The sequence below is a fragment of the Lottia gigantea genome, assembly GCF_000327385.1.
Source record: "Lottia gigantea unplaced genomic scaffold LOTGIsca_27, whole genome shotgun sequence".
Taxonomy (NCBI): Eukaryota; Metazoa; Mollusca; class Gastropoda; family Lottiidae; genus Lottia; species Lottia gigantea.
In genome coordinates, this window is record NW_008708846.1 from 2,344,986 (window position 1) to 2,359,008 (window position 14,023).

Consider the following 14,023-nt stretch of genomic DNA (forward strand, 5'->3'; position numbering starts at 1 on the left):
TTTCTTATTATATATCATATTTATGAAACTTCATATATCTGTGATTTTACTCTATAATTATTATTCTTCACACTTTGAGATCTCTGCATGCCTGTAACAGTTCTAATAACATCTACAATGTTTCAGTTATCATTGATAGAGTGTAGGAAAATAAACACTTCTGCTTCCAACCTGGACTACTTCTGCCAAAATATGTCAAAAATAGCAGACATATCACATAAACATTAAACATGACCTCAACATTGTAACCTTGTGTAGGAATACCTTTTGATCTTTACTTACAATGAAAAGAAAGCTTAGATGAAGGGGTTTAATTTTTCAGGTGGAAGGATGCATGTGAAGTGTGTCGAAAAGTGCTCCAGCTTTGTCCGTCTGCTGTAGACATGTGGTTGACAGCTGCTAATCTATATGCAAGTTGTGGGGAAGAGAACCTACACAGTGCACAGTCTGTAAGGATCTAATTTATCAATCTTGTTTTAAAATGTAGAGAATGATTGTTTTATTTATTTTATTGTCTATGATCTTACTGAATTACATGAATCAATGTGAATTAACTTAACGTGGTGTAACCTGTAGTGACCTGACATGTACTCTTACCTAATGTAATTTCCTTATAGCATTCCTATGAATATTAGGTCATACCACCCTTTATGAGAATACTTCATCAATTACTATTGCATTAGCACAAATATTTGCTAAAAATGTTCAATTACATAAAGATTAAAAAGAAGTGTGTTTTCCCATGGAAAATTTTCTGGCATTCAAATAATTTAATCCCCATGCTCCACCCAAATACTACTCTTATTCATGTTTATAAGAAAGTAAAAGTTCGACTTTTTACTACCGACAAAATGATTTACTGCCACACACTATTTAAGATAAGAACCTTGGAAAAATCTTCTAGTCGCTCGGAAGGGACAACAAACCGAGGCCCTGTGTGCTACAGGCTGTGCGCGTAAAAGATCCTTCAACAGTTGGAAATCGAAAAAGAGCAGGCTAATGCTACTGTCCTGGCAAAGTTTTCCTCATTGCACCCTGCATGGATTTGCCTGTCTTCATTAGTCCACATGGTGCAGAAAAGTAGGACGTAAAACTCCATTTCAATTTCTGTGTACTCTAACTTGTTTATTGCCTGTTAAAAACACCAGACTATTAATTCAGTGATTAGTTGCTTTTAACTCTGTAAATAATAAATAGTTATTGGTTTAACTGTACATATGATACCTGTATTCTACTATAAAAACATGTACCTTTTACTTAATGTATTTTTTTATTTTTACAGGTTTTTGAAGAGGCCATCAAAGAAAATCACCAATCAGCTAAACTCTTTAATCATCTGGCCAACTTTGACCTTTTACTCGTAGGCTCCTAAAATTTTCTCTCTTCCTATCTCTGTTATTTTAAGCAACTTTAGTTTTTTTTGGCTGTTTGATTACTAGTTCAGAATATGAATAAAATTTGAATCTCTGAACAGCAAAAATTGAAAAAGTAAAAAGTAATTTTCTGTGGAAGTAATTTTCTGCAGGATGAGGGTAAATGGAAATTTTCACAAGATGAGTAATACCAATTAAATCAAAAAATAAAAAAATCAAATAAATTGATAAAATATTAAAAAGCAGTGAAAATAAAAAAATACATTAAGTGAAATGTGAAACGTGAAAAAAAAAAATCGACAATTTTAACTTATAGCCATGTCTTGACATAATTTTTACCACTCATGTGTAAAATGTATTTAAATACCTGTGTCAAGGAAATTTTCACTGGACATGCGTTAAAGAAGCTTTCAAAAGACAAGTGTTAATAGAAATTTTACTGTTGATGATCAAATGATAAATGTTAATCTCACTGTATAGGGTAATCAAGATAAAGCATTAGAAGTACTAGAGAGATATATAATGAGTTTCTATGATGTTACTCAAAATGAAACACCAGATCCAAATGTACTATATTGGTAAGTAATCTTTTTAAATACTTATAAATGACAGTATATTACAAAATTTTGTGTAATATTGTACTCCATTTGTAAAGTTTTAAAATAGAAAGAATTCTACCGTGCGAAATCTACCGCTTTTTATACGTTTACATGAAATGCATTGATTCCTAAGAGGAAAAGCAGGCAGCAATAACCAATCACAGAAGACTTTTTGATGGGATCACCAATACCACTAGTAGTACAGCGATTCATTTGATGTATACTGAACTTGATGTAATAAATAATAAAACTTGACATCAAATACCATCCTTTAATACTCAACTTGTAGCACTAGGAGTTCATCATCTGACACCAAGGATTTAAAAAAGAACGTCAAAGAAGACTCCCAACAGGATGTCACTGAACAAAGTCAACTATGCATAAAAAAGAAAATAACCAAAAGTGATAATGAAGTTATATTTCTCTAGAAGTGTTACATGTTTCTAATGGGTTGAATTTCTCCAGACCAACTTAATTACAATATTTAGTTTGAATTATGAATTGGATATTGTCCAAATGAGTTTCTTTTATTTCTAAACTACAAAATAATTGAAATATAGATTACATTTCTAATATTACTAATGACATATTTCTGGTAATTGTACAATTTTCTAACACACTCTTATCTTCTTGTACTACATGTATGAAATGTTAACTGTTTTCTTCAAGTCTTGTTGAACGACTTTCTGGTCTGACACCAGATATATTATTACCATAAGGTTTCACCTGGCTGTTGAATTGGTTGTCCAATAGTGTTTAAACTAATGATTTGATGTGATAAGTGTGAGGAGTGAATCACAAATGTTCCTTACAGGATCAGGTTTTTTTGCCTTTCATCAATTTCTGACCAGCCAAAACGACCACAGACTGATGGTATTTGATCAGTTACTATTTCTCAATACCATATCCTCAAAGCTCTGACCAATGAACAATGACAGAGGGATTAATCACAGATGTTCCTTGCATGATAAACACATTTTGCAGTATATGCAGGTACCCGTTTAAGGTCTGGTGAAGCCTTTCATCACTTTCTGACCAGCCAAGACTACCAAGATATTTTTTGATAGGCCACCATCTTTCAGTACCCAACCTGGAGGACTGAAGCGATTGCACAAGATCTTTCTTCAGAGGTATAAGGTAGTGCTGGACAGTGATTGCAGGTTTCCAATGATTTACACAAAAAATGCATAGAAACTAAAAAAAAGGAATAAGTACCGTCCAGACTAAAACTATCCTGCAGAAATGATCTGTTCAGGGAAGATGTTAAGCAAAAACATTTACAATGTTCACAGAACGATAGGTTATGTTCCAATGTTTCAATTGATATATACACACAAGTACCATGCTAAATATTTGAAGATTTATCCCAATAGACTGGCAGAATTAAGATTGAATAAACATCCCTGGTTGAAGCCAAATTATATTTTTTCATGTCAATTAGAGTTAATTGGAATGTGATTAACTGTAATTATTTTGGCACTGAATATGCTGATTTCTTAATTTCTACCATTGACAGAGCTTTTAGTATTATTCCAATCATAATTTTATTATTTAGTTACTTAGTTTCTTTGATGGTATTAGTCTCAAGGTTTCAGGTTTTTTTTAGATTTTTTGTTGAAGTACTTTAAAAAGGAGGTTTATATCAATGTTTATTATTTTCTTTTGTGAAGATAAACTGATATGTTATTATCATCATACCAGAATTGAATTTGATGATATTATAAGCTATTTATAAGAAAACCCATGTGCAACAGGCTGTGCACTTTAAAGATCCTGGCAAAAATTTGCATGGTGTTCCTTTTAATCTGATTATTGAAAATGGATGTATTCTCAGAGTTAACATTTCTTTTGTTTTTTTTAATTGAAATTTTCTAAAGAGTGTATTTAGGATCACTGATACATATAAAAAGGCTAAGATAACCTCATTTGGATTTCCTTAAGACAAAAACGTGTTGGCCATTTTTTTCAAATATTTTGTTAAACTTTTAAACAATGAATGAACAATGTATGTATGAAATATTTGATAGAATTTCTTGATGATAAAGTGAAATTGTCAGAATATTTCTGTTATAAATAATAATATTGAAATATCATGTGTTTATCAGGTGTTCTTTACATTTTTACCCATTGAAAAATACTAATAGAAGTTTCTAAAAGAAATGGTTTATAGATGGATAGAATTATGGAAAACTGCTCTTAGTTATTATTTGTTAAAGTATGCCATACATAAATAATTTTTTGTGATTTTCCATAAAATATTTGAGGTGATTTGCTTTGGCTAGACAGCATACTGATGCTCGAAAAATGTCATACACATACAATCAGAAATGATGTGTTCTGCATTCTTGCTGATAATCTTGGGTCAATAGACCCTGTATAGAAGTGACAAATTTGACTTTGATCATGATTTTCATACAAATATTATTATCTCTTAGATAAAACAGTTTGGAAAAGAGATAAAATTAACTTTGAAGGCTTTTTTCAAATATCTTCTTTGCAATTTGAAAGCCTATAACTATACCTTTTACTTGTAACTTGACTTTAATAAGTATCGTTTAGGGTGGGAATACTCTACCCTCCTTAATACCTGCCTTTACTCTGCTTTTTAATGTCAATTAGGCATTCCTTTCAGAGAGTTCACATGGCTAATATGATCTATTTGATATATTTATCGAACAATATTAAAGATGGGCTTCATTATTTTTTAGTGTCAAATTTAGCAAATTATTTGATTAATCGGTGTTTCTAATGAATTATCGTGTATTCTTAATCAAATCATTATGTTCTTATTGCATATAATTAAGAGTTTGAAATAATCACCAATGTCCATGTAAGTGCAGTCTGGATAAACAAAAAGAGACTTTTTGACCTTTCTTGATAGGTCACTCATTGTAATTTTGCTAGTAATTCTCTTCTTATTTAGTTAATTATGAATTAATTATGTGAGACAAACTGGTATTTTTCCAAGTCATTTCAAAACCTTTACTTTCTATTCATATAAGTATTAGCATTTCCATTTTCATAAATAAAAATAAGGGAACCCATCTTTTAAGGGTAATATACCTTTAATTAGGAAATGGAAAGGTAAACAAAGAAAGATCAAAATACATCAATCATTGTAAATAACCAAGTTCTAAGGATTACTGATAATACCATTCTTTAGTTTTATGTTTGAGAATATTTATCAACTCAATAATGTTCAAGGTTATAATCTGAGAGAGAGGTGTTATTCTGAAGATAACAAGCCATATCTTGTTGTTTTGTTATAGACATATCTCTGATAGTCTGAAGATTTATTACTACCAGATCTTTGACCAAAATTTTCAAACATCTTAAGAAAACAAAATACAGAAAAATTTGTTTTTCATGTAAATGTTCCTATGTCAGATAATATGCTTTTATGAAATAGTAAATTTAAAGAGGTTTTCTTAATTTTGTATGTGTATTCGGGACACTGCAATTTGCATCATTCCAATTTTCAATTAGATGTTTGTGGTTCCTGCAATTCAAATAAAACTAAGTGTTTGTTGATGTCACTAATTGCAAAGGATCTTTTTTGATAAACTATACTTTTGCATTTAGTGACGTCATCAAGCTGTTAGTTTTAGTGGAATTGCAGGAACAAAAGACGTCTGACTGAAAATTGGTATGGTGCAAATTGATGCTATCAGTGTTCCCGATACACGTTCAGAAATTTAGAAAACCTCTTCACAATCCCTTTAATTTGTCTATGTGATAAATGTGCACTTTACAAATTTATTTCATATGCCCTCATTTTTATGTTGAAACCTGTTTAAATCCCTGTTATAACCTGTATTATTTCATTTTGACCTACTATTATTTTGACATTTTGGATGTTTCTAGTTTTGACACTCTTTCTGAATCAATCAATTTTCAGGACAAACTGATTAACATAATATTTGTAGCATTTTATCAGGATAGCTCATCATTCTGATCTTAGTCTTGCCAAACACTTCCTTTGAAGTTAGCTGATTTCCCTCATAACCACTGGAATTCATTAGCTACATTATTATCTTGATACAAGTTCTATTATTATCTAGTTCATATTACACCTCCTCTAGTCATATATAGAGAATCAGATATTACCAGTTTTTATCAAACAGGTTTTTTATTGTTATATACATTCATTAAGGCATTTAGGTGAAAGTATTTCTTTTAGTGGATAGCTTAGACAAATATTTAACAATGTTTGAAAGCTCATGTATGGAGTTTTTTGTTCACACCAAACCAAGTTAACCTCATTTCTGATAAAAATCTTTCCTGATGAGGATTGTTAAGCCAAAACATTTGGCAGCATTAGAATAGCTATTGTCATACTCAATATTGCAAAGACATTATGCTTTTATTTGCAAATTCATAAAATGAAAAGTCAAAATTTCGATTCTTCTTAAAAAATAAACGTATGTTTCCATTATAGCATTAATTTCATAGCTTTCATTAATTGTATTTCAGTTTCATTCTTGGTCTTCCACTACCATTTTCTACACGCTTACCATCACTACAGCAACCTGTATCTAACAGTCAAATAACACAAGATAAAGCCTATCTGTGGCTGAATTATTGGTAAGTGTCACTTAAAAACTTGCATAGTGGAATTCTCTATTGTATGCTGTATTTTAGCCCTGAGCTAATCACTAATAGTGTTCAAATTTGAGCCATCAAATCCATGTTTGTCAAGAATTATCTGTGTTTGAAGATAATCTGTGATATATAGAAAAGACATATATAGAAATAGTGAGTAAAATTTCTAGTTTGAGGTATTTTTAAAGGAATTGTGTGATTTTGGTATTTTTACATATATTCAAAACTGAAATCAACCCCCCAAAATGGCACATCTGTCCATTTAAAAAGTAAATTGAATAGGTAGGGATTATATACTGCAGCTATGTGGCTTAAATAGTAATTGAAACGATTAACGACTTAAAGAGTTTATTACTATTATTACTATTCCTGTATGTGCACAAAACTTGACTTAACTTGAATTGACTTTACTTATGCATACACTCGTATATAATATTGTACAACATAACATTACAGTATTATAATATAACCACCCCTTACTTTTACTTTTAAGAAATGATGTAAGGAATCATTATTTTTGATCTCTTTTTTTGCAGTTTGCTGTTAGAATTACAGGGTGACATTCATGAATGTAATGAAATGTATGAAACAGCACTATCATCCACGTGTAAAGCTTCAGAACTGTGTAAATTATGGGTAGGGTAAGTACCAAATTTGTTAGTTTGGGTTACCTTTGATTCAAATTCAGTTTACGCTTTCATAGAATATTTTCATGCTTGTGAACATTCTGGTACATGGCCATAAGAACATTCTGGTACATGGCCATAAACAAGGAAGGTTGAGACTATTTTGTAATTTGGTTGTTTGTTGAAGAGCCCCTTTCAGTTGTATGGAAATACACTAGAACACTCACAAATGTTGTTTTCTCTACAAAAATACAATGGCATGTTGTAGTTGTACTGCAGTTGTAATGCTGGATTTCTGGCTTTTGGTCACTGGTCACTATCTGCAAGCTAGTTAGACTTGATAATTCTGTTTGTAAAAGTGTTTTTAGGTAGGCTAAATTTATGTTATGAAATGCCTGCCAGACTATTTTGGAAAATAATTACTGGAAAAGTAAATTAGCAAAAGTACCTTTTACTGAATTTGTCATCTGAAAAACTGACATCCTAAAAAATTTTATATTGAAAAATTAGAAGCACTTAAATTGGATTTTCCATTTTTCATCCTTGTCATTTGTTCAAATAATGTTATCTTGAATGTCAAATTATTTTATAATGGATTTACACAAAAAACAACATGGCCTCCGGATACGTCTGCTGCTTGTGTTTTACAAGTTAAGTAGAAACATACATAAACACTACTAGTTATTTGACTACAATTCTACCACTGTTTGTATGTACAAAAATCGCCCATGAGTGAGGCATTACGTTATTTCAAGGGCCTTAGCATTTCACTGAATTATTTGTGAAGTCAAAAGGTTTCATGATGATAAAAGAAGACCATCTTGAGAGTGGTGTTGAATGCCTTCCAGATAATATGTAGAGATTTTACATTATGCTAAATACATGTATGACAATTTCTTGGCGAAAATGTGAAATAATGTCTCTAGTTAAAATTATAGATACTGGTACATACATTTTTAATTTTAACTAAATATTTACTTGACCAATTCAGAATGTATTGTTTATTTTAGAATGTCTTGTATTTTGAAATGTTTCGATTCCAAATTTATTGTTTTTGGCTATATTATTTAGTGGTATGTTAAAGAGTTGAAAAAATAATTGCCAATCTAATTCTTGCTTATAGATTTATATTACAACTATAAGTTATACATATTTAGATGTCAATGTAAGCTGAATTTCTTCAGAGGGAATTCAAATTTGGATGGAGTGAGATAACTTTAAACAAATATATTAAAGATGGGTTCCCTTATTTTCATTTATGAAAATGAAAATGCTAATACTTATATGAATAGAAAGTAGAGGTGTTCTAATGACTTGGAAAAATACCAGTTTGTCTCACATGTCCATAATTAATTAAATTAGAAGAGAAAAACCTTTTTTTTTTGTTTATCCAGACTGAACATACATGGACATTTATAATTGGTTATTAATTATATGCAATAAGAACATAATGATATGATTAAGAATACATGATAATTCATTATAAACACCAAATAAACAAATTGCTTAATTTGATACTAAAAATAAGGAAACCCAACTTTAAGAGAAAATATCATAAAAACTAAACTAGATACCACAGCACAGCAGAAGAGGGACACCACTTTTAGGAAATTGTGTGATATATGTATAGAATGTTGAATTTTTTAGGCTAAATCATTTCCAATGTTTTCACGTTAGTTATGCCACCCACTGTACTCAGCACAGATGGAACTTGTAAATGTCTTCTTTCTGGTTTTCATTGAAGAAGAATTCCAAATGTTCTCAGGTCTTCTCAATTTTTTCCCCTGGAGACTCATGTTTTTATGACACACAATGTTATTCCACTTACAATTGTTTCTTGGCAGGAGAGTTTGGTAAATTGGTTTTCCTTGCAGGCAACACGGTCCTTAAAATTTAAACATTTACATAATTTGATTGGTCAAAATATTCTTTGATCAATCAACTCAAAATAGAGCAGAAAACCTGGATGTAAAAGTCAATTTTATTTCATTTGGACCAATTGGTTAACTATGAAATCATTTCCTTCAAACTTCTGTCCAACTTTACTTAGTATTAGTTAGTGACATGCAACCCTGGATATGAAATGTGCAAATTATGTGTTGAATATATTGTATAATATGATTGGAACTTGACCCAATCACAAACTAGTCTCTACCATGATTGATTATGGCCACGCCCACTGCAAAATTTGCAAGAGCTTTAGACCGCTGAGAGGGCATCACAATATACATTCACTTCCACAAACTATTAAAGGTGTAAGCACACAAGCAGTCATGGTTCGAGACTTTTATCGCTGGTTGGAGTTTTTCTTGAGTTTTAACGACTGGCACCCTCACACGAGGAGACATAAATCTCCAGCGGGCGTTTTCCACCTTGTCAATAATCACGTGCGGAGCATGAAATTGAGAGGTAAAGGAATCTGATTGGATGTTGACGATCTGTCTTGCAGACGATAAAACTATCAGAGACAATTATCAAATTTGTTTGATATTATAAATCCAGTCAGAGACACGATAATCTTGTCGTGGAAGCACAGGCACTACAACCAAGACCACCTTAAGAGGACAATGAAATGTGTGTATACTATACTTCATGAAGGAACCAAGGTTTGATCTGTAAAAATGTCATGGAAACTCATGTCATTGCAGCAGAATTTGTTATAAATTTCATCCTTGATGATTTATTTCAGGTATGCAGAATTTATTTGTCGACAAATAGAACAGAATACAGACAATACTGGTCCATCAAACCAGTTACTCCACATCATAACCAGAAGTATCACCAGTATGCCCACAAAATTTCATCCTGCTTGGTGTGAAGACAGGTTGCAGGTCAACTATAATCATGTTAATGGATTGATTGATTATTATCTGTGTCGTCTGCCTAGTAATGATCACATGACCATGTTAGAGAAATACCATCATATGATGCCAGATAATGTGGATTTATTGATAAGGTCAGATTAAGAGATGCATTGATTTAAGGAATCAAATCTTAGTAATTCTGCTAAATCATTTATTTCTGATATTTTTCTTCACTGGATGAATTGCATGAACCACAGACATCTGTTTGAAAATTGGAATGGAACAAATTGATGCTATCAGTGTCCCTAGTACACATTAAAAATTTAGAAAACCTCTTTACAATCCCTTTAAGACATGAAGAAGCTCCTTGGTAACTTCCTCATAACATTATGCAGGATTTTATTCCATTTTGTGGCTTTAAGTTGTCGGAAGTTACTCTTGTTACCTGCAGTTCAACATTTAGACAAGAATGTTTTAGAGTGTTATCACATCTTGAAAACATATTTATCTTTTTAAATGAAATATTTTCTGGCAATATCTGAGAAAATGTTTATGAAAATATCCAGGCTTAATTAATTAGCCATTTTAATATTAAACCTGTCTTGATAGAACTACCCTTTCAACTTCTATGATGAGAAATGGATTCTTTCATCATCAAAGATTAAAATATTTTGATCACACATATGAACCCAGCTCTAAATGTCTCTTAGAAAAAATTGTGTTGTTAGTAGAAATGTACAGAGTTATCTCTTTACCAAAAACATGATGTTTATAGGCCATTTTTTCCACTTAGTCCCTGATTCCAAACTATTTGTACCTGTCTTAAATCTCTTCCGGTACTCTTGTCTTCACCCACCATAAACAAACTGAAAGTCGTCAAAATTTATGAATTAGTTGCACAGTGGTCAGAGATGTCAACCTCTGATGTTATAAATACTAAATTATTTGACATTTTCTAAGAGGCATGTTGACTAGGGCTGCAACGATTCTTGAAGTTGCGATTCGATACACTATACAATACTCAACGATAAAATTTATTACGATAATTATCACGATTCATTTATTAGAGAAGGAAAGAGAAAAAATAGTAGAAAGTTGTAAAATAAAACAAGTTTGTCACTATTAAGAACTTGAGAATATTTAGAAGTAAGGAATTGTGATAAAAAAACTAAATTTTTAAAGTCAGAAATGAATTTTTGCAAATTTTAATGTGAAAGTCATACTTGGAAAATGAAAACATGACACAATTTCTTATACACACAATGATTCTGTGCCATTAGTTATTAAAGGGGGCTAAGAATTAATCGTGCTGTAGCATTACAATTATCTATATCCAACGCAATGCATTGATAAGATGGAAAGAATCTCTATTCATCAGTGAATCGTTGCAGCCCTAATGTTGACTGTTGAATATTTTGTTTAAGAGTTCTCTGCATGTCTTTGAAATGATAAATATTTATTTGAACCAATGTATAAGATTTATTATTGTAGAACCTGTGAGGAAGGATTGAGACGTGGTGAATATTACAGAGTATCCAGTTTAACTAATACTGCTGTATATGATCAAGTGGCCAATATTGATTTCTGGAAAATGTAAGTGTCAGTGCATAGCAAGTTAGCCATCTGAACCTTGTCTTGACTGGTGCTAAAAGTTATTGCCTTTTTCATCATCTGGACACTTTTCCCTTAGACAGTGGCTTAGTGAGAATTTCTGAATTTTGACTGATAATGGGTGTCATCCGAGTGCCAGAACGTTCTTTTGTGGAATTTAGAGGGCACTAATCATTGTGGAGTTAAAATTTTCTAATGTGGCAAGCCGAAGAATACATCTAACGCGATTTTGGAATTGACAGAAGAATACATTTCTTTGGCCCGATGTAGGGGGGCCTTCGTCAAAACTTACCTCCTAATACGCCACTGGTATTAGTTCATATATTTGAATTAAGATTTAGCACAATTTATAATATTTGTAGGGTAGTGTCACTTAAACTGAGAGAAGGAAGATATAAGGAGGTTAGTTAAAATCAAGTCCTCTATCGTCAACTTAATCTAGGTTCAAAATTATTTTAAGTTGTCTTATGTATGGTGGTTGAGGGTTCAATTCTAAATCGGCATGTGATAGCCTGATGGCCTGGAATAAGTCATCTTCACTCATAATTCCAGTCGACCCAGCAATAAATGAGTACGGATAATCTGGGAAATATCAATGCCAAGAGCTTTGGCCAAGGACCAGCTGGTAGAAAGGTTGCTTAACTGTGAAAGTTTTTATCCTTGTCAAATATAGACCTTTCTTTTTCTTTCTTTCTTTCTTTTTGTATTAAATTTTAAAACATGTTGAGTAAAAGTTCTGGAAATGTTTGATCTGATAAAGAGTCACATGTAGAAAAAACATGAAACAAAACATCCAAAATTGCATTTAAATCAGATTGGCTGAAATTAAGCTTCATAAAGCAAATTAAGGAGACTATATGTTAAACGTTGTTTGTGTATGGTGTTTCTAGGTTAAGAAGTTATATCAGAAGAGTGTAGAAGCTTTGCCATATTCAGCTACCTTGTGGAAAGATGTAATATACAACATAAGTCATTGTTTTCTATCTTTTGCTATTTATTCTGCCACATGCCAATTGATTTCTGTTGCTTAAAATGTCATGCTCAATTCTGAAGTTTTCAGAGCATAGCTAATAATGTCTTTTCATACAATCTATTTTTGTATTGCTTGCATACCTTACTTTTGTTGCCAATGGATAAGTCTGTCTTTAAATTTTGCAGTAGCTTAGCGTTTGCGAATCTTGGGGTCTAGGCTAAGTATAGAAAGTACCTTTATATTAATCAGCTAGTCCTGGCCCCCTTTTCACTAAAGTGTGTAAGTTTACGCCAAAATATTACACACGTTTCATCAAACAGAAATTGGCAAGTTTCATTTTTTCCGAAGCATTTCTTGTGTTAAGAAAAAAGTTACTATAGATAGCTGTCGTAAGTTATGCCAAAATTTCTTAGTGTAAGAATTTTAGTGAAATGCAAATTTTTGACAGACTTAAGAAAAGTTAAGTTAAACGGGGGCCTGGAGATATTTACTACAAGATGTCAAGAGATATATTGCCAATAAGAAAAAGTATAAGCTGATGTTGCTGTCCTGTTGATGCCCTTAATATTTTAGGTGCAAGATAGTGGAATGTAAAATTCCAATTTTTGGAAGTTCTGGTAGAGATTTTGCATGCTAATGGAGGTTTTACTTTGACAAGCCTACTATGGTATCTGAAAACCATGCATGCTTATTTGGGTATTCCAAATTGACAAGATATTGAATATTTCTTGCATGTTGTCAACATTTTGGTTATGGTAACACAAGGACCTTTATAATATTCTTTTCTCAGTTTCTGCTGTTTGAAGTAACCCAAAAAGATGAAGAAGGTGTTCAGAAGATATTGAGTGAATCTGAAGAGTATGGTCTTAATATTAAAGGATTTGTGGCCACCATATCATCCTAAAACCAAATTGAAAATATTTGCTACTACTACCAAATGAAATTATTCTGAAGGCTGTGAGAGTGTAGTAATATTTTTGGCCAAAATACTTCTTGAAATCCAGAGAATTTGTGCTTCTGTTGTTCATGTGGCAATGGAAAAACTGAAAAAGACCAACTTGATTAAGCAAATCATTCCTTCCTCAACATATAAGATGAAGTTGCTTCCTAGTCCTTCCAGAATATTTGAGATGTGATAAACATATCTACTGAGGTACAGTAGCTTAGCAATTTACACAGTGAGTATTTAGCATGGTTATGGCTATTTTTTTAATACTATTTTAGAGAACTTTTGAATTTTCTCAAAGTCATAACCATGTTTTGTTGTTGTATTGTTGTGTACATTTTGTTGTTATGTTTTTGAATATGATTAATCTATACATTCTAAGCTTCAGGAAAAACCTATACCCATTTAGCTTCCTACAAAAATAACATTTTGTTATTGTGAACTTGGAATTTTATAAACCTGCTCAAGAAGGCTGAAACCAAGAACAAG

At 31.6% G+C, this 14,023-nt stretch overlaps 1 protein-coding gene across 1 annotated transcript; it reads left to right on the plus strand.

Moving 5' to 3' along the window:
* Positions 1-1,895: 1,895 nt before the first annotated feature.
* On the plus strand, positions 1,896-13,492 carry LOTGIDRAFT_161100 (hypothetical protein; the record flags this gene model as incomplete). Its single annotated transcript, XM_009056339.1, has 7 exons — positions 1,896-1,951; positions 6,446-6,556; positions 7,111-7,215; positions 9,890-10,156; positions 11,496-11,597; positions 11,978-12,017; positions 13,379-13,492. The coding sequence occupies 7 exons, from the start codon at positions 1,896-1,898 to the stop codon at positions 13,490-13,492; spliced, it is 795 nt and encodes a 264-aa protein (XP_009054587.1).
* Between the last annotated feature and the right edge of the window lie 531 nt (positions 13,493-14,023).